Source organism: Cyprinodon tularosa, unplaced genomic scaffold (assembly GCF_016077235.1).
Source record: "Cyprinodon tularosa strain WSP-4 unplaced genomic scaffold, ASM1607723v1 ctg119, whole genome shotgun sequence".
NCBI classification, from domain to species: domain Eukaryota; kingdom Metazoa; phylum Chordata; class Actinopteri; order Cyprinodontiformes; family Cyprinodontidae; genus Cyprinodon; species Cyprinodon tularosa.
The window spans coordinates 44,201-64,702 of NW_024037992.1; the positions used below are offsets into that span (position 1 = coordinate 44,201).

Genomic DNA, 20,502 nt, shown 5'->3' on the forward strand with positions numbered 1-20,502 from the left:
TAAAAGTCCAACGTTGTTCTTTGGTTTGTTTTTAATGGTTATTAAAAGGCCAACGTTGTTCTTTGGTTTGTTTTTAATGGTTATTAAAAGGCCAACGTTCTTCTTTGGTTTGTTTTTAATGGTTATTAAAAGGCCAACGTTCTTCTTTGGTTTGTTTTTAATGGTTATTAAAAGGCCAACGTTCTTCTTTGGTTTGTTTTTAATGGTTATTAAAAGGCCAACGTTCTTCTTTGGTTTGTTTTTAATGGTTATTTAAAGATCAACGTTGTTCTTTGGTTTGTTTTTAATGGTTATTAAAAGGCCAACGTTCTTCTTTGGTTTGTTTTTAATGGTTATTAAAAGGCCAACGTTCTTCTTTGGTTTGATTTTAATGGTTATTAAAAGGCCAACGTTGTTCTTTGGTTTGTTATTAATGGTTATTAAAAGGCCAATGTTGTTCTTTGGTTTGTTTTTAATGGTCATTAAAAGGCCAACGTTCTTCTTTGGTTTGTTTTTAATGGATATTAAAAGGCCAACGTTCTTCTTTGGTTTGTTTTTAATGGTTATTAAAAGGCCAACGTTCTTCTTTGGTTTGTTTTTAATGGTTATTAAAAGGCCAACGTTCTTCTTTGGTTTGTTTTTAATGGTTATTAAAAGGCCAACGTTCTTCTTTGGTTTGATTTTAATGGTTATTAAAAGGCCAACGTTCTTCTTTGGTTTGTTTTTAATGGATATTAAAAGGCCAACGTTCTTCTTTGGTTTGTTTTTAATGATTATTAAAAGGCCAACGTTCTTCTTTGGTTTGTTATTAATGGTTATTAAAAGGCCAACGTTCTTCTTTGGTTTGTTTTAACAGATATGTTTAACCCTGGAAGCAAAGACCTGCTGGACATTCCGCCTCCTCCATCGATGCAGCTGGTTCCTCCTCCTCCGGTTGCTCTGTCAGCTTCACCCTCTATAGATGAACTCATCCAGCAAAGCCAGTGGAATCTGCAGCAACAAGAGCAGCACCTCTACACTCTCAGACAGGTAGTAAAACAAGGAGAGGCCCCGATGTTTATGGTCAGCATCAGGGATGGTATGAAACTCTGCCTTCATGGCGTTAAAGACGCATATTGATATGCTTTGATGTAAGCTGCTTGTTTTAATGAGCTTTCGGCTCCGTTAGCTTCACAGATCTATGCTTGCAATTAGTAACAGACTAAAGTAGGGGTGTGGGGAAAAATAGCTTTGGCGATATATTGTGATTTTTGGCTGCCCTATATAATATCGATTCTTCAGTTCCTGATATCGATTTGAAAAAAACAAAACCTTTTAACCCAAAACAATAAGAAAAAAAAGGATTCTTTTCTGTGTGTTCTTTTCTGTCACCACTGGCTGCATTTAATCGAAACGTTGTCTTCAGGAGCAAGTGACGGCTGCCATCGCCCTGGCAATGGAGCAGCAGATTCAGAAGCTTCTGGTAGAAACTCAGCTGGACATCACAGAGTTTGACAACCTGCTGCAGCCCATCATTGACACCTGCACTAAAGACGCCATCTCTGTAAGCCTCACATGCTGCGGGTCTGCAGGGCGTCTCCGTTTGGCTCCCACATCCTAACTCTGATGCTCTTTCTGCTCTCAGGCCGGTAAAAACTGGATGTTCAACAACGCCAAGGGTCCACAGCATTGTGAATTGATGGCGTCGCATCTCCGGAACCGCATCACCATCGACGGCGCACACTTCGAGCTCCGCCTGCACCTCATCTATTTAACCAACGATGTTCTCCATCACTGGTAGGGTTTCACTTTAACATTATAGTATATAGCGCCTAATCTAAAGAAAGAAACTACTAAAATATAGATAAACATGGTTTAATCAGATTTACGGCTCTGATGTCCCATGATGAAAATGGAAAAAGCATCAAAATTGTCTCGGAGAAGTCATAAAAGAAGTTAAAGATGTGTATTAGCCTTCTATTGTGATTTAAGGTTAGAAATAAATACTCTTATAACCATAATTGCATTATATCTGGTTGCTAATGTGAGCCGATGGTTTGGATCGGGTAGTTGAACCCCGAGCATTATTCTGTTTGCTGTCATAATGCAGAGCAAGCCGCCTGTGCTGCAGCAGACGTTAAACCTTTCATTTCCGTCTAATAAACCTTTGAATCCAGATAACAAATGAAATGTGCAAAGCTGCTGCGAATCCTGAACTAAATTGGAAAATTAATTGCTAGATGGCAAACAACTAACGGTGCGTTTATGTCACCAATCGCAGTGGAGTGGGGAACTAAATGGCCTAAATGTATTTTTCTTTCCCTGTTTCTGTAAAAAAATTCCCAAGTTTCTTCCTCCCAGCTATACTATCTCTCTATGCTGCTTTGACAGACAGACAAAATTTTTTTTATCTCCTTTTAGTGGGAAAAAAGTCTTCAACTATTCATCCTAGTTAAATAAACGGAGGTCGATGGATTTCACTCAGTCCGCACATTTATTCATATCTTTGCAAAGAGAGACCAGTTCATCATACAGCCCTAATGGCACAGCAGATAATATCCTTGTGTAATCGATATTTAAATAAGGAATATTAATGACTAGAAAAAAATTAAGAAACTAAAATTGTATATATATGTAAAGAAAGCTAAAAACTAAGAAAAAAAAAAAAAAAAAAAAAAAAAAAAAAAAAAATATATATATATATATATATATATATATATATATATATATATATATATATATATATCAAAATTGCACACCTGCAATCCAGCCAGTGGACAATGTTAAAAGATTATAATAGATGGAAAAATCTAAAATCCAACCATTTTCTGACATGTTTGTCCCGTGTGCGGTCGCGAGGGGTGCTGGAGAGAGGAGGGGTCCACCCTGGACAGGTCTCCAGTCCATCGCAGGGCAACACAGAGACACACAACCATTCCCACTCACACCTAAGGATAATTTAGAGAAGCCAATTAACCTAACAGTGTTTTTGGATTGTGGGAGGAAGCTGGAGTACCTGGAGAGAACCCACGCATGTTCAAGGAGAACTTGCAGAATCCATGCAGAAAGACCCTGCCCCTTTATTCCGATTTGCTTTGTTGAAGCTTTTTCTGGTTCCTTCCTGATGAGCTCTGATCACTTTCTTTGATGACTTTGAGCCTCATCAGAACAAACATGTTCTGTTGAAGAAAAATCATAAAGTTTCAGTAATTGTAACCTCCATATATATCTGAGCCAGGATTCATTGAGAATAGATCATTTTAAAGCCTCCACCATTCATCTTAATGTAGGATTTAAATCCTGTAATTTATATCCTCTGTCACTTTCATCATTATTATCATTATTATTATTATTATGAAATATTATCATTATTTCCAGTGGAGTCATCAGAACACCGTATAATTATTAACAAATACTTATGTTAAGTACATTTGCTTATTTATTCCAGATCAGTTTAACATAAATTTTCTTCTTAATGAATTGTCAGTAATTTAAAAGCAAATTCAACCGGCCTAATTTATTTTTATACAAATTATTTGGCTCTACACCTATAGATTTATTTAGCCTTGAAAAGTTAAATCCAAACCTTAAATAATTAAGGTTAACAAATTTAACTTTAGCATTTAAATAATGACACAGGTCCTTGTTTATTTGAAGAAATGCCCAATTATTGTTAAACAGACAAAATCTGTTAATTTGTTGAATCTGTTTAATTAAACGTTAAATAAGGAATAAAGGTGATTGATATAAGGTTCGAATGTTACAGCAAATAAGCAGCTGTGCTTTAAGTTTTAACACATTTAACTCCTGCTTTGTTTTGAAAACGGGTTTCACAGTTTAACCTTAATTATCCGATTTATTGTAGATTAGACTATGACATCATCTGGTGCTTTGTAGGACAGCCAATAGAGACTTTATTGCTGAGGAGTTTTCAAACAGCAGCACCAAAGTAGATCTTTTTTTCCAAAACATGATGAGAGAACAATTTAGCAGCAGTCCGTGATGATAAGGTTCACCTGTGCTTTTATTGTGAAATGCCAATAGGAAATGACATGGGGTTGCCAGGGGTAACGGCCGGAGGAATTGCTGCAGAAACTTTTAGACTGCATTGGAATTTTTACACCTTCTGTCAAAGACTACATGATTGTTTTTAACATATAAACAAACTAAATGGATTTAAGGAGAACTAATATTACTGCTTTAAATCCGGTCCAATCCTGGTTCTGTTGATTTCAATGAGCTTATTTCGGTGCTTTCAGTGTGATCATGTCCATACTTTCTCCCAGCCAGAGGAAACAGCAGAAGGATTTGCTGACGGCGTTGCAGAAAGTGGTTGTCCCCATCTACTGCACCAGTTTCCTCGCTGTAGAGGAAGAGAAGCAGCAGAAGATCACTCGGGTAAACGAGTCAATCATTAATAATCATTTTATCAGTCTGGAATTCAGCTTTAACGGTTCCTGATTTCTTTTGTTATCCCTTCTGCTAACGACAGGAATGCTGTGGCTAGTTTTAAACCAAATGATCCTTTATTAGATGAAATGTTTGGTTTCAGGGATAAACTTTGAATATGAATACCTGCTGTGGCATTACTCCCGCAGAATTGCACTTTTTTATTTACACAGCTATGAAAAAGTATTTGAAACAAGTTTTAGAAATTTAAATCCCCATTTCAAAGGCGTGTGGATGAAACACCACAACCTGACTCCGCCAGATGGATTTACTCCGCATATCCATCTGGAAACCTTCCGTTGAAGTAATTTTGGGAAGGGGCAAAAATACTGGTTAGCTGATTGGCCTATGTTGGTGATAGACGGGCCAAATAAACCAATCAGATCAACGAAGCATATGACGTACTAACAGAGCGACGACGAAGAGGAGCCAATTGATAGATCAAACTCTTGGTGAAACCAGTCGGGAGAAGAGCAAAAACATCTTTTCCTCTGAGAAAAGCCTCCAGAGCAGTGTTTTGCTCTTCTTTCAGTGAAGAAATACTCTGTAATTCCCATAAAACTTGCTCGATAGCCACGCTAACGTTAGTTTCATCGGCTGAAGCCGCCGTGTTCTTTAGACTGAACTGTCGCGCTTCTCGTTGCGTCACACCTCAACCCGCCTCAAAGCCAACGCTGATTGGACGTTCGTTTGGTGAACGGCTCCAAACTTTCTTTAACGGAGAGTCTCCAGACTGATTAGCGAGTGAAACCTTGAAAGCTCGCGAGATCAGGATGGTCTCACCAGGCTAGAAACACCATGTGACTGTGTTTTAGTCATTTCTGTAAATAGAAAACATGAGCAGGTGTGAGTTGGGCCTGGTACCGGCTGGTCGGCCTTAAGGGGTTAAGAAACTCCAGAAGTCCACCAAACCCAGACTTTGTTTTCTGTCGTCTCCACATTTTAAGATCCAGAACTTCTCTGTAAAAAAATTCAGTTTTTATTTATTTCTCTTTGAAACTACAGATTGAAAGAGATGGTTTTAAATGGAAAATATTTGGCTGATTCCAGTTCTCCCACTTTGAAAATCAGCGTTCTCAGTCTGTCTCTACATCCTGTTGTGTTTGTAGTTGCTGCAGCTTTGGGAGAAGAACGGGTATTTTGATGAGGAAACCATTCAGCAGCTGCAGAACCCGGCACTGGGCCTGGGACAGTACCAGGTCTGTGAGAACACCTCAGTCACTCTATGAAGGAACATCTCATCAGTTTGCAAGCTGATCTAGAACTGAAGGAGCTAAGTTTGTGTATAGAACTAGTTTTTCCATTTTGTTTATTTTGAGGAGCAAATCCTTGCCTATCTAGCTACCTGCGCTGGCTTCCTGGAAGTGGTGCTGGCTTCCTGGAAGTGGTGCTGGCTTCCTGGAAGTGGTGCTGGCTTCCTGGAAGTGGTGCTGGCTTCCTGGAAGTGGTGCTGGCTTCCTGGAAGTGATGCTGGCTTCCTGGAAGTGGTGCTGGCTTCCTGGAAGTGGTGCTGGCTTCCTGGAAGTGGTGCTGGCTTCCTGGAAGTGATGCTGGCTTCCTGGAAGTGATGCTGGCTTCCTGGAAGTGGTGCTGGCTTCCTGAAAGTGGTGCTGGCTTCCTGGAAGTGATGCTGGCTTCCTGGAAGTGGTGCTGGCTTCCTGGAAGTGGTGCTGGCTTCCTGGAAGTGGTGCTGGCTTCCTGGAAGTGGTGCTGGCTTCCTGGAAGTGGTGCTGGCTTCCTGGAAGTGATGCTGGCTTCCTGGAAGTGATGCTGGCTTCCTGGAAGTGGTGCTGGCTTCCTGGAAGTGATGCTGGCTTCCTGGAAGTGATGCTGGCTTCCGGGAAGTGGTGCTGGCTTCCTGGAAGTGGTGCTGGCTTCCTGGAAGTGGTGCTGGCTTCCTGGAAGTGGTGCTGGCTTCCTGGAAGTGGTGCCGGCTTCCCGGAAGTGATGCTGGCTTCCCGGAAGTGATGCCGGCTTCCTGGAAGTGATGCCGGCTCCCTGGAAGTGGTGCCGGCTTCCTGGAAGTGATGCCGGCTTCCTGGAAGTGATGCTGGCTTCCTGGAAGTGATGCTGGCTTCCTGGAAGTGGTGCTGGCTTCCTGGAAGTGGTGCTGGCTTCCTGGAAGTGGTGCTGGCTTCCTGGAAGTGGTGCCGGCTTCCCGGAAGTGATGCTGGCTTCCTGGAACTGATGCTGGCTTCCTGGAAGTGATGCCGGCTCCCTGGAAGTGGTGCTGGCTCCCTGGAAGTGGTGCTGGCTCCCTGGAAGTGGTGCCGGCTTCCCGGAAGTGATCCTGGCTTCCTGGAACTGATGCTGGCTTCCTGGAAGTGGTGCCGGCTTCCCGGAAGTGATGCTGGCTTCCTGGAACTGATGCTGGCTTCCTGGAAGTGATGCCGGCTCCCTGGAAGTGGTGCTGGCTCCCTGGAAGTGGTGCTGGCTCCCTGGAAGTGGTGCCGGCTTCCCGGAAGTGATCCTGGCTTCCTGGAACTGATGCTGGCTTCCTGGAAGTGGTGCCGGCTTCCCGGAAGTGATGCTGGCTTCCTGGAACTGATGCTGGCTTCCTGGAAGTGATGCCGGCTCCCTGGAAGTGGTGCTGGCTCCCTGGAAGTGGTGCCGGCTTCCCGGAAGTGATCCTGGCTCTAATATGTTTGGCGCTCTGGGTTTCAGGCCTCCCTGATAACGGAGTATGCTGCCGTGGTGCAGCCCATCCAGCTGGCCTTCCAGCAACAGATCCAGGCTTTAAAGACCCAACATGAGAAGTTTGTTGTGAGTCTGAAGCAGCGGCAGACGGGTCCTGTAAGACCCGCAGCAGCCCCCTCTGAAGCTGATAAACCTCCATCATTGGCGCCACCTGCTGGTAAGAGAAACACTTGAATGGCTTCAGATCTAAGGAGGATTACATTTTAAAATCTCTCCAGAATTCCTGCTGCTTGCTAGATGAACAGAATGGGGTTAAGATGTGGAATAATAAAATGAAAGTAATAAATCTTGGTCACATGCGCTCAGTTTTTGTCTCCTCCTGTGGTCTGCAGGGGAAGTAAAGCCTCCTGTGATTGGTCCTCCCTCAGCGGACTTTGAAGTTGCTCCCAGATCACAGGACTCCAAAAACGCCAGTGGACCATCGGATATTCCCGCCAACAAGCCTGCCTGGTTTGAATCGCAGCACGTCGGACCCTGGAACCCCAACCAGCCGGTAAAAGTTGATCCGTTCTGTGATTCCATTTCTTGTTTTCAGAAATCTGGGCTGAGCTTCTTCTGGAAGAAAACTGGAAGACTGTCCTGGTTAAGGATCCTATTTAGGAGAACTGAGATGGTTCCATTGAAAAGTCACTTTATCCACCAGGCTGCATGAGGAGAAAACTTTCTGAGAATACAAACAGGGACATTAGGAATTTATTGAATTTATTAAATGGATGTAAAACAAATCTGGATGAATTAATAACTATTAACTGCATATTTCCAGTGGTCATTGGGAAAGAAGCAGACTTTACTCTGGACAAACCAACAGTATTACATCATCCTGATTGAAAAAAGGCAACGCTGTAGCCAGGTAGCGATGTCACTACACGATCCGTAGGGGAACCACGATCCGTAGGGGAACCACGATCCCTAGGGGAACCACGATCCGTAGGGGAACCACGATCCCTAGTGGAACCACGTTCCCTAGGGGAACCACGATCCGTAGGGGAACCACGATCCGTAGGGGAACCACGATCCCTAGGGGAACCAGGATCCCTAGGGGAACCACGATCCCTAGGGGAACCCGAACCACGATCCGTAGGGGAACCACGATCCCTAGTGGAACCACGTTCCCTAGGGGAACCACGATCCGTAGGGGAACCACGATCCCTAGGGGAACCAGGATCCCTAGGGGAACCACGATCCCTAGGGGAACCCGAACCACGATCCGTAGGGGAACCACGATCCCTAGGGGAACCATGATCCGTACGGGATCCACGATCCGTAGGGGAACCACGATCCGTACGGGAACCGGAACCACGATCCGTACGGGAACCGGAACCACGATCCATAAGGGAACCGGAACCACGATCCGTACGGGATCCACGATCCGTACGGGATCCACGATCCGTAGGGGAACCACGATCCGTACGGGAACCGGAACCACGATCCGTACGGGAACCGGAACCACGATCCATAAGGGAACCACGATCTGTGGGGGAATAGGAACCGCAATCCGTAGGGGAACCACGATCCGTAGGGGAACCACGATCTGTGGGGGAACAGGAACCGCGATCCGTAGGGGAACCACTATCCGTAGGGGAACCGGAACCACGATCTGTAGGGGAACCACGATCCGTAGGGGAACCCGAACCACAATCCGTAGGGGAACCACAATCCGTAGGGGAACCACAATCCCTAGGGGAACCCAAACCACGATCCGTAGGGGAACCACGATCCGTAGGGGAACCACAATTCCTAGGGGAACCACGATCCGTAGGGGAACCCGAACCACAATCCGTAGGGGAACCACAATCCGTAGGGGAACCACAATCCGTAGGGGAACCACGATCCGTAGGGGAACCCAAACCACGATCCGTAGGGGAACCACGATTCCTAGGGGAACTCGAAACCTTGATCCGTACGGGAACCGGAACCACGATCCGTACCATTGGGTCATTTGTGCACGGAAAGCAGATATTTATCCAGGCCGCCATAAATACTGTAATTATTGTTCTAAAATTACTTATTCCTGTCCTTAACTCACTAAAAAATGCTAAAACACATTTTTTTAAAAATGTTGACTTTTCTGAGTCAATTTTCATGCCTTTGGCATTTTGTCCGTTAAACTGTTTGTCTGATGGGCGATGCTCAGAGCAGTCGGTAAATCTGATTAAATCATATTTATCTGCATTTTAGTTGTTTCTTTCTTTAGATAACGCACTATATAGCATCATGTTAACACGAAAGGAAAACATCAAACTCAAACAGATTTATGTTTAAATCCAAAACTGAAAAATTTTTGTTTCTTTGTGTGTGAATATTGGATAATATTTGGTTAATTTTAGTGCAATTAACCTTTAACACATTATAGTTTAGTACGCTTACTGTTTCTGGATTATCCAGGTCTAATAATAAGGGAAGCTAGCGGCCTTATATTAAGGACATAGAGCTGGAATGCTGAGGTTCTGGGTTTGATTCCCACTCCCACAGCCTGCCACTCTGGGTTCCTGAACCCTTAGCCCCACACTGCTCCTCGGTCGCTGCACAGTGGCCGCCCACTGCTCCCTAAGGGGAGGGGTTAAATGCAGAGAGGGAATTTCTCCAATGTGAGATCAATAAAGTTCAATTATTATTATTAATATAATATCATTTAGGTATTTTTTTTTAAGTTAAAGCAGAGGGCGGTCTGGATGGTACGGACCGTGCTACCGTAAGGATCCACTAGGGACACGTGGTTTAGCCTAGAAGCGTTTGCTCTACCCGTGTTTGGAGATATAAAGGATGAACCTGCACTTATTCTACTGACCTGATGGTAACCTGAATAAACGGCCACATTTTGCTCTGGTCTTTTTATTTTTACGAAAGCAAATATCTGCTTGGATCTTTGTGGATTTCCACATCTGTCCTTCCTTTTCCAGCCTCCCTTTGACCCGAACCAGCCCCCTCCTCCCTGCCCCCCCTGGAACAGCCATGAGGGAATGTGGAATGAGCAGAGGGAGCCAGGGAACTGGAGCGGAGGTCCTCTGAGAGACGGAGGCCTGTGGAGCGGGCCAGGAGGCTCCGAGCCTGGCCCCCCATCTTGGAACTCGTTTGACCAGCAGCCCCCGTGGGGGAATCAGAGCGACCAGCCTCCATGGGGTCAAAGAGAGCCCCCATTTCCTCCACGGATGCAGGTATGGTTAGCCTCCATGTTGCCCGTTAGTGTGGACGGCATGAAACGGGCCTCACATGCTGGTAGAATAAACCTTGCTGTTATTTTCTGCCTGACATTTTTTGTACGACTGTTTTTCTTCCAGAGACCGCCCCATTTCAGAGGACCATTTGCGCCGCACCAGCAGCACCCCCCTTTTAATCAGCCCCCACCGCCCCCGCACAACTTTGGCCGATTCCCGCCCCGCTTCGTGCAGGACGACTTTACTCCCAGACATCACTACGAAAGACCCCCGTACACGTCACACCGCTTCGACTACCCTCAGGGAGAATTTCCCGGAGGTCAGTGAGAACACAAAGCCCCCCGCCCCCCCTCCCCCCGTTATAATCGAAATGTTTTATCTTTAATAAAACCAAGAGCTGTGTTTGCTGCTAGACATGCCCGGGCCTCCCCTTCACCACCACCCCAATCAGCGGATGCCTCCACCAGCCATCGGCGGCGAGCATCCACCCTGGGGCGCGGGCCAGCACCAGGACTTTGGCCCGCCGCAGCACGGCTTCAATGGCCACTCGCCTCAAATGCGCCATCGACAGCATCCCGTCCAGGACGACCCAAGTCTGGTTCCCAACGTGCCCTACTTCGACCTGCCAGCCGGGCTCATGGCTCCACTGGTCAAAGTGAGTTAGTTCTGGGTTAATGGTAACTAGAATGTCTCCTGTCCTCTGGTGACGCAGCAGCCTCACGGATAGTCACTTCAGAGGGAGGTTTTTTTTTTTTTTTTTTACAAAATAAACAGAATTACAACAAAAAAGCATCATTAATCTAAAATAGAAAATAAGTTATGTATTGAGAGAAGGCCTGTTTAGAATTTAACCTTTTAACATCCTTTTTTCAAACCTTAAAATCCTTTCTTGAACAGCAGTAACAAAGACATGCTTGAAAGTAGGCAGGCGTCATTGTTCCCTAAAGCCGGGCATTAACCATACCATTTTATAAATCGTACCGTGTCACCGGACACGCTCAGAGCGGTCCGGCTAAATCTGATTAAACCATGTTTATCTGCATTTTAGTGGTTTATTTCTTTAGATTGCGCACTATATACCATCACGTTAACGCGAAAGGAAAACATTAAACTCACTTCTTTTTTTTTTTTGTGAATATTGAATGAAAATCAAGTTTAACCTGAAGGTTACTCTACATTAAGTTAATTTAAAGGCACACTATGCAACATTTTTCAGTTAATGTGTTCCTTCACGTTTTGGATGATTAAATGAGTCGTTTCAGGTCGAACAAAGGTTTTCTCCGCCGCCCTGGTGGTCTGTTGGGGAAATACCGTACTTGCAATTGCAGGAGCACCGACCCGCACCCACAGGCTCAGAAGTCTCGTGCATCGCGAGAGTCGGTCTTGCTTTACGGCGAGAACTTGGCTAACTACAATCTTTGTTATTTAGACACATGCATAACAAATAATGTATGAAAACATGCTAAATTTTCAAACTCGAAAATTGGAACAAAATAGTCCCTTACCGCAGTAGACATGGTGATTCGTTGCGTTCGCCTGTCTGCTAAGCTCAAAACAACCTCGCCTGGCGTGACGGAGAAACCAGGAGAACAGCTGAGCATATTTACAACAGTGCACTTTTACTTTCAACCTCTGGGGGGAGCCTCTCTGGAAAATCAACACCGGTTGCATAGTATACCTTTAAGTGTAATTAGAGAGAGAGGGGGTATGAAAAATAAAATAAGTTTTACTTCTTCAAACCCCTTTTTCAGACCATTTCCATTAATCGTTGTCGATTCTCTGGCTGTATAAACCGACAGGTTTATTTGATGGTAGCAAATAAAAATTATATAAACACTACCGTTTAAAAGTTTGGGGTCACATTGAAATGTCCTTATTTTTTAAGGAAAAGAACTGTTCTTTTCAATGAAGATAACTTTAAACTAGTCTTAACTTTAAAGAAATACACTCAATAAATTGCTAATGTTCTCTATAGATACAGGTGTATAGAGCACCTACTACTCCCTTCAGAGGGCAGCACAAACAGGCTCTAACCAGAGTAGAAAAGAAGTGGGAGGCCGCGTTGCACAACTGAGCAAGAAGATAAGTACATTAGAGTCTCTAGTTTGAGAAACAGACGCCTCACAGGTCCCCAACTGGCATCTTCATTAAATAGTACCCGCAGTAGCCTGTTTGTGCTGTCCTCTGAAGGGAGTAGTACACACCGTTGTAGGAAATCTCCAATTTCTTATCAATTTCTCTCATGGAATAGCCTTCATTTCTAAGAACCAGAATAGACTGTGGAGTTTCAGATGAAAGTTCTCTTTTTCTGGCCATTTTGAGTGTTTAATTGACCCCACAAATGTGATGCTCCAGAAACTCAATCTGCTCAAAGGAAGGTCAGTTTTGTAGCTTCTGTAACGAGCTAAACCGTTTTCAGATGTGTGAACATGATTGCACAAGGGTTTTCTAATCATCAATTAGCCTTCTGAGCCAATGAGCAAACACATTGTACCATTAGAACACTGGAGTGATAGTTGCTGGAAATGGGCCTCTATACACCTATGGAGATATTGCACCAAAAACCAGACATTTGCAGCTAGAATAGTCATTCACCACATTAGCAATGTATAGAGTGCATTTCTTTAAAGTTAAGACTAGTTTAAAGTTATCTTCATTGAAAAGTACAGTGCTTTGCCTTCAAAAATAAGGACATTTCAATGCGACCCCAAACTTCTGAACGGTAGTGTTTAAATATAAATATATATTTTTTTTTTTACAATTTCAGCATAATTCCTGCTCTAAGCGGGTTGCTCTGTCAGCTAAAGGCAGATTTTAGAAACTCTATACTCCGGTTAACGAATAATCAATCACTAAATTGATTGACGATTATTTCAATAATCGATTAGTCGTGATTCATTGTTTCAGCCCCAGATTCAACCTTAAAACTCTACAGTGAAAGTTTGAGGAGAATCAAGACTTTAACTGTTTAAATTTTGTTTTGTTTTTAATTAGGAAATAATAATCAAAGTATCTGTTCTTATCTTTGTGGCCTTTTTATACCTCAGTTCTTTCCAGGTGGTGTAGAATCTATAGCAGGTAGTTCTATGATCAAAACATCAGGTGGTTTCTGAAAGTTACAGATTTTATAAAATTTTAATTGTAATCTGTGGTTTTGAATACTTCACTATTTTCTAAAGTGAGTACTTCAATACATTAAGTTGAGTAGATTATGGATGAACTTTTACTTGTAGTTGAGTAAACTTTGACCATGAGTATTAGTACTTTTACTTAAGTACTACTGTTGAGCACTTTGTTCCACCACTAATGAAAACAGAATGGATCATAGATGGAAATGTTCGGGCTTAGATAGATCAGCGGCTAAGATTTCTCCCAACTGATGACTTTAGGATAACTTTGAATTTAGCTCAAAGGTGTCTATTACCAGTTTAATTTGTCATTTAAACACCAAAGTGTGAATCATTTAAAGTGCTTCTATGGTTTTCCACAGCTTGAGGACTACGATTACAAACCTTTGGACCCCAAGGATATCCGGTTACCCCCTCCTATGCCCCCCAGCGATCGGCTGCTAGCTGCTGTTGAGGCTTTCTACAGCCCTCCGTCACATGACCGACCCAGAAACAGGTACAGACTCCAGCCACTAACTGCGCTTAAAGGTTCTTAATGAATTTATATTGAATTGCTGGTCATGAATTTCTGCAGCTGAACAACAGATAAATCTTTAGTTTTCTCCAATGTGCCGTCTTTTTTTTCCTGCTAAATTCATTTAGTTAATAATAAATCTAAGGAAAACCAGCTGATTGCATCGACTCATTGACTCTTCAGCAATCCCTCACACTAAGCATGCTTGTAGTGACAGTGGAGAGGAAAAACTCCCTTTGAACAGGAAGAAACCTCCAGCAGAACCAGGCTCAGTGTGAGCGGCCATCTGCTGAGGCCCACTGGGGTTCAAGGAGACAGAAGCAGACATAGAAAAACAAGCATAGATACAAAAGGCAACTGTTAAAGGCATCCAACTGTTGTTGTTTTTTTTTTTTAACTCCCAGTGAAGGTTGGGAACAGAACGGGCTGTACGAGTTCTTCAGGGCCAAGATGAGAGCTAGAAGAAAAAAGGAACAGGAGAAAAGGAACAGGTGAGTTTGTTAGAATTTGAATTCCTTTGTGGGTTTTTATTTTTTTGTGAAAGCTCAGGCTTTTCATCCTCTAAATATTTTTTATATTTTTAGTCACGGAGGCAGCCGCTCCAGGAGTCGCTCTCACAGTCGAAGGAGATCCTCGTCTCGCTCCAGCTCTCACTCCTCCAAGTCCTCCAGGTCACGCTCCGGGTCGTCTCGCTCCCGCAGCCGCTCCCGCTCCTACTCGCGCTCCAGGTCAGAACTCTGCAGCGCAAACAGACGACTTCTCAGAAACAAGAACCTGACTGACAGCATTAAAACTTTGGGTGGTTTTGAAGTATCGTGTAATAAACAGGATGAGCTGCTGAGTTTGGGTGCAGGAACTGGGGACCGTCCTGATATCACAGCTTTGACTGATTCCAGTATTTGTTCAATAAGATTTGAGCAGGAGTCATAAGCAGGGGGGGTGGGTACAGTACCCACAGAAAGTACTTGAGTAAGAATAGCACTACTTCCTCATGTCTTTACTCCATTAAAAGTAAAAACAGCCATGCTGTAAGCCTGCTGGGTTCTCAGTCATCTGGGTCATAATTATTCCTAAAAAGTTAAAACAATCTGCTTGACTTTGTTTGAAGACGTTTCTCTTCCATCCAGGAAGATTTTTCAATTCAAAATGTCAGAAATAGCGTTTAGTTCCAGGTTTTATCCAGCAGCCCAACAAAGCCTGGTTTTAGTTTAGGATTCATGCAGATAGAAACAAACTGGGATTTTCCCACATAGGTGCGTTCTAACTACAGGTTTAATCTTCTCTCAGGTCCAGGAGTCGATCAAGGTCTTCTCGGAGTCGCTCCGGATCCAGATCCAGATCCCGCTCCGCTTCTCCAGCCAAGCGCAGCCGTGCTCCCAAATCCCGGAGTTCTTCTCCTACGTGAGTTCACTGGCTGTGATGGTTTGACGATGAATGGACGCCACCTCTCTCTTGTTTCCTAAAGCGTTTCAGAACATCAAAAAAATTATATCGGTCAAAAGCAGCACAAGTAAATTCTAGCTGCAGTTTTACTGTTGAACTCAGAGATCTTCAATCAGGCTGTTGGCTAGCAATGCGTACGGGCGTACATGTACGCCTTTTACTAAAAATATTAGAAATCGTACGCCCTGTTTTTGGGATGTACGGCGTTGGCACGGCCTCATTTCCCCCAGAATATGGTGGAATATCTAAAGTCCCTACGGACAATTTCAACCACGGGAACAAGCGGCTCTATGTCCAAGAAGGTGAGCTGGAAACTTTGAAAAGTTTATGAAAACTCATCGACTGCCTGATAACTATAGTGTGAGCGGCCATCTGCTGAGGCCCACTGGGGTTCAAGGAGACAGAAGCAGACATAGAAAAAGAAGCATAGATACTAAATGCAACTGTCAACCAGCTCCACAGGCGGCCCCGTCCAGGAAACACACAGCCAGGCAGACGAGCTCCGAGCCAGCTCCCATGTCAGAGGATGAAGAGAGCACATCCAGTTAGTCACAGTCAGAGAAACAGGACTACACTGGAAAACAGGCCAAGCTCCAACATCTTTAAACAAAGGTGTTGATGGCAGCAGCACAGCTGATATTCCTCTCCAGGATGGAGTCACAGCCAAACAGTAACAGACCAGATGAAGCTACTATGAGAAAAAGCAGAGAGAGCAGAACGTTAGAGATTGAACTAACAGATTCTGCAGGGTGAAAGAATAGAGATAGAATGAAGCAGAATGATGAAAAAGGGGTCCCTATGTCCTCCAGCATACATTTTCATTCACACCGTTTAAAAATCAGAGGGTTTTAAGCATTTTTCTCTGCTTCCATCTTTTTTAAACACCAGAAAAACAGTAACTGTGAAACATGAAGATAATCTCATAAAATCATAATAATGAAATTTAATCCCACTGGATCTGGTTTGTAGTCCTTTTATTTGTGCAGCCAGAGGTGGAAAAAAATTGAAATTATGTATTAAAACAGGAAATCAGATCTATCAGTTGGTCCCATGTCACCAGTGAAAGGTTCTTTCATTCAGACAGATTGTCAGGTTGGACGGTTCACAGGATTCAGAGTGTCTGAGGTCAGAAAGTAGGATTAGCCTCAGCTGACGCTTTGTTCCGCACCACACACGCACGTACGCACACACACACACACACACAAACACACACATAGGGCTGCGTACCGAACTTCGGTTCTTTTATGGTACCGACCGAAATGCTTCGGTTCTACAGAGCATCGAAACATGCCTCGTCTTTCGGTACCAAGTTTCGGTGATTGGCTGTAACACTTAACGTGATTGCGTCATCCAGGAAAAATACACAGGTGGTCCCGCCTACAGCCAGGGTTCATGTATTTCTGTTGTGAACTGGTTGCGAGCGTCATGGAACCCCTTTAAAATGCCCCCCAGGTCAAAAGTGCGGCTTCACTTTATTAAGACTGATGCTAATAGTGCACAATGCAATACATCGTGCACAGACACAATTTAAGAGCAGAAAGTTGCTCGGTGTTTGGCTGCAAGAAGAGCGGACCGCAGCCGGCGCCACCATCCTCCTCTCAGCAGCCCGTGGGCGGAGCAAAGCCAGAGCGGAGTGAATCATGCTGCTTTCAAACCGGACGCAGCAGGAGCAGCAAAATCACGTCTGCTGCTTCCTTTTTACTGCTTGTACCAGCTTCTGACTCACGGCTGAAGCAGCTCTGCTGCTCTGGCTGCGTGGTGCAAAAGTGTGTCTGACGCGCGTTGGGCGGAGCAAATATAGCTTTCAGCTATATTTGCTGTAATCAGTGGGAATAAATTAGTTTTATTATGTTTTTAAGTGGGAAAATCCACCTGAAAACTTAATCAGTGCAGTCAGTTCATCCTGCCTTCAATATTTCTGTGGGAGCCGCTCAGACCCCCCCATACCAGCGGTGCGCTGTCAGTAGGATCCCATTCAACGGGCTTGTTTGTCAGACACGTTAGTTTTTCTAAAGGAAAACTGCTGAGTAAAAAGGTCCTCACAATGTAACAGTGAATATTAGACACTGAATTTTTTTTTATGTAAGAGGAAAAATGTAAATGGAAAAATCAGAGCTTAAAATAAAACTCAAGATTTGTACTTTTTTATGTTGTGTAATTTTCTTTTTCTTCACATTGATATTATAAAACTGGTATCGAAAAAAGTATCATTCATGCACTGGAATTGAAGTGAAGGTATCGGTATTGGTACCGGCAGCGAAAATTTTTGAACAATACCCAGCCCTACACACACACACACACGTGTATTTGACTATTATTCCGTTTTTTTATGTTCTGTGTAACAGGCTTAGAAAAAAGAGGAAAATAAAATTGTAAATGTTCCACAGCGCTGTACAGAAATCAAAGATGCTAATCTTCTTGTTTCACTTTAGCTCCAATCCAGCATCGAGCGCCTCTTCCTCTAAAGGCCCGGCTCCAGACACCCGATTGGGAGAGGAGAATAAGGGCCACCAGCTGTTATTAAAGATGGGTATGCTTATTCCTGCATTTTATTCTCACTATGGTGCAAATAAAATTCTCATTTTGTATCAGAAACGGTTTCCTATGATGGAGTATCAGGGCCAGGCTACAGAGTTTTATATTTTATTACAAGAATAAAGTCATCATACAGCAAAAGGTTTCAGAAAGAAAGCTTGGAGCTCCGCCCACCAGATGACGGCCGACCGGCTCCACCAATCAGCAACCAGAGTCCACTTTGACATCCTGCCCAGTTTGATGCTGCTGCTAAAAGATTTCCTGATTTGTCAAACCGATGCTAAAGTAGAAGTTCACATGATGCTCCACATTCCTCACTTTAGGGAAGACGGGGCTTCTAGGAAGAGCTGTCATAAAATACAACTTTATTCACGTAATTTTAGGACTTTATTCTCGCTATGTTACGATTTATTCTCATAATTTTATGACTGTTTATGTTGCAATTTTATTCTCATAATATTACGACCTTATTCTCAAAATAAAACCACAAAAACCCAGCCTGGCCCTAATACTCCGTTGTACTTTCCTGTGGTAATGTTGTAACAGATTTTCTTCGGTTTGTTGGATGTCATATTGACTTTAGGTTGGAGCGGTTCTGGGGGGCTGGGGGCCAAAGAGCAGGGTATTCAGGACCCCATCAAAGGAGGAGACATCAGGGATAAATGGGACCAGTACAAAGGTGTGGGAGTTTCTTTAGACGACCCGTATGAGAACTACAGAAGGAATAAGAGCTACAACTTTGTTGCCCGGATGAAAGCAAGAGAAGAAGGTATTAGAATGGATTTTATTCTTACAGAACCGGATTATTGCTTCATCTCTGAAGAATATTCATTCAACCAAACTTTGTTTTATGTTCCAGTTAACAGGGAACCCCAGGAACCCCCCCCGACCGACTGAGGCAGCCGGTGTTTCAGCTGAAAACGTCTCCTGGACGCCACGTCCCAGTCCTGCTAGTTTAGCGTTAGCGCTCTTCACTAAATCATTTCCTGGCTGTTTGGTTTCAACAATAAACTAACGATCATCCAATGTTTCAGTTCTTTTGTTAATACAAAGAAACTGTAACCAGATATAGAAATCACGTTTCCACCAATTTATTACCATCAACCTGAACTCTGTCAAGATTTAACGTAATTCTAGAGCGAATCGGATGAAAGGCGCCCATTTTTACGCCAAAGTCTGTTTGTTGTCGTAGTGAAGGTGTGACTAAGGTGATCACAGCTGATATTTCTGCGGCTGTTAGATGTTCATTACTGACGTTTCAACTCATTTAGCGTGTTGGAGATGAATTGTTTTTAGTCTGTTTAATGAGTTACTGTTCAGGTTGATGTTTCCTGGCACCAGGAGGGTCTTTAAAACGCTAAAGTTTTATTTTAAAAGGCAACAATATCCTGTTTCATTGACATCATTTCATCCTTTGCTGACCGCATCAGTACATCCTATCCAAACTACTTCTGTTGTTCTTATGTTGCTAAATATGTTTTTCCCAAACATTTGATGACACATTTTTTACTCATTTAAATCCATTTTTTACGTTTTCCTTTTTTTTTTGTTGCATGGATTTTATTTACTTTCCATCAAAATGTTTTTCAGTGCAGATGAGGGACTGGTAAGAACTTCATGTGAATAAATCAAAGCACTCAATAAAATACGTCGTATTAATTTGACTGTTTGCAGGTGAGCCGGTATAGAACTAGAGAAAGTGTGAATGCTGTACGCTAAACTATAAGCTGAAAAATAGCAGAATCAACGATAAAATAAAGCTAATATGCTATGAAATAGCAGGGAAAAAAAGCTAAGTTTCTTTTGAGAAAATTACAAGGAGTGAGCTGAATTCTATACAGTTCATTTCTATACCACCAATTCACAGGTCATGTTAATCTAGAGACAAGTCAACCAGATCACCCTTTCTATGGGGCGCCGTTTGTAAAGATAAGCCGTCAAAAATTAGGAGAAATATTGGATTATTTTGTGTGTTTTTAGAGAAAAATAAATTATTTTATCATTAATTCATTTATAAAAATCTTTCTTTGTTAAATAGTTTGGAGCTGAATGTTTAGTTTGCTAAATACATATTTAGCTCTAAACTAAATATTTTTTTTAACAAACTAAACATTTAGTTTAGAGCTAAATATATAGAAAAAACTAAATATTTAATTTGCAAACTAAAAATTTAATAACGCAAGATTTTTAGAAATTAATGAATGAAAAATGACTCTTATTTTTCTCTTAAAATATGCTAAATAACCATAAATATATTTATATACTCCCTTGTTAGACCGGTCTCAATGTAAACAATCGGTGCGCTACAGCGTCAAACAGCAATGATCTCATTTTCAGGGACTTTTAAAATAAAGATAAATTCATCACTTTGACACAGACTGGCTGTTTAATAGCATCAGTAGATTAACTTAGAATAAAAAAATAGGCCGATCACATTGCATAGTCATTATGAAGTCAATAAACTCTATAAATCATGTAATATCACAATAACATTAATGTGTTAACGGATCAGAATAATACAGATGAGTCAAAAGTGATAAATTGATGATGTAGATTAAATATACATGGATTGATGACATTGTTATGGTAATTACATGTTACAGATAATTAAAATATTTCACCT

General features: G+C 42.7%; 1 protein-coding gene across 1 annotated transcript in view; it reads left to right on the forward strand.

The window, feature by feature from the left end:
- The window catches only part of LOC119772100 (calcium homeostasis endoplasmic reticulum protein), a 28,640-nt gene extending 9,738 nt beyond the window's left edge, over nt 1-18,902 (forward strand). The window contains exons 3-19 of the mRNA XM_038268403.1: nt 836-1,008; nt 1,385-1,522; nt 1,604-1,755; nt 4,245-4,356; nt 5,517-5,606; nt 7,072-7,261; nt 7,437-7,597; nt 10,005-10,259; nt 10,383-10,578; nt 10,673-10,914; nt 13,750-13,883; nt 14,306-14,392; nt 14,486-14,629; nt 15,189-15,302; nt 17,777-17,874; nt 18,463-18,648; nt 18,739-18,902. Coding sequence (XP_038124331.1) covers nt 836-1,008; nt 1,385-1,522; nt 1,604-1,755; nt 4,245-4,356; nt 5,517-5,606; nt 7,072-7,261; nt 7,437-7,597; nt 10,005-10,259; nt 10,383-10,578; nt 10,673-10,914; nt 13,750-13,883; nt 14,306-14,392; nt 14,486-14,629; nt 15,189-15,302; nt 17,777-17,874; nt 18,463-18,648; nt 18,739-18,776 — 2,510 coding nt within the window. The 3' untranslated portion in view covers nt 18,777-18,902. The remainder of the gene's footprint in view (nt 1-835; nt 1,009-1,384; nt 1,523-1,603; nt 1,756-4,244; nt 4,357-5,516; nt 5,607-7,071; nt 7,262-7,436; nt 7,598-10,004; nt 10,260-10,382; nt 10,579-10,672; nt 10,915-13,749; nt 13,884-14,305; nt 14,393-14,485; nt 14,630-15,188; nt 15,303-17,776; nt 17,875-18,462; nt 18,649-18,738) is intronic.
- Nucleotides 18,903-20,502: the final 1,600 nt, after the last annotated feature.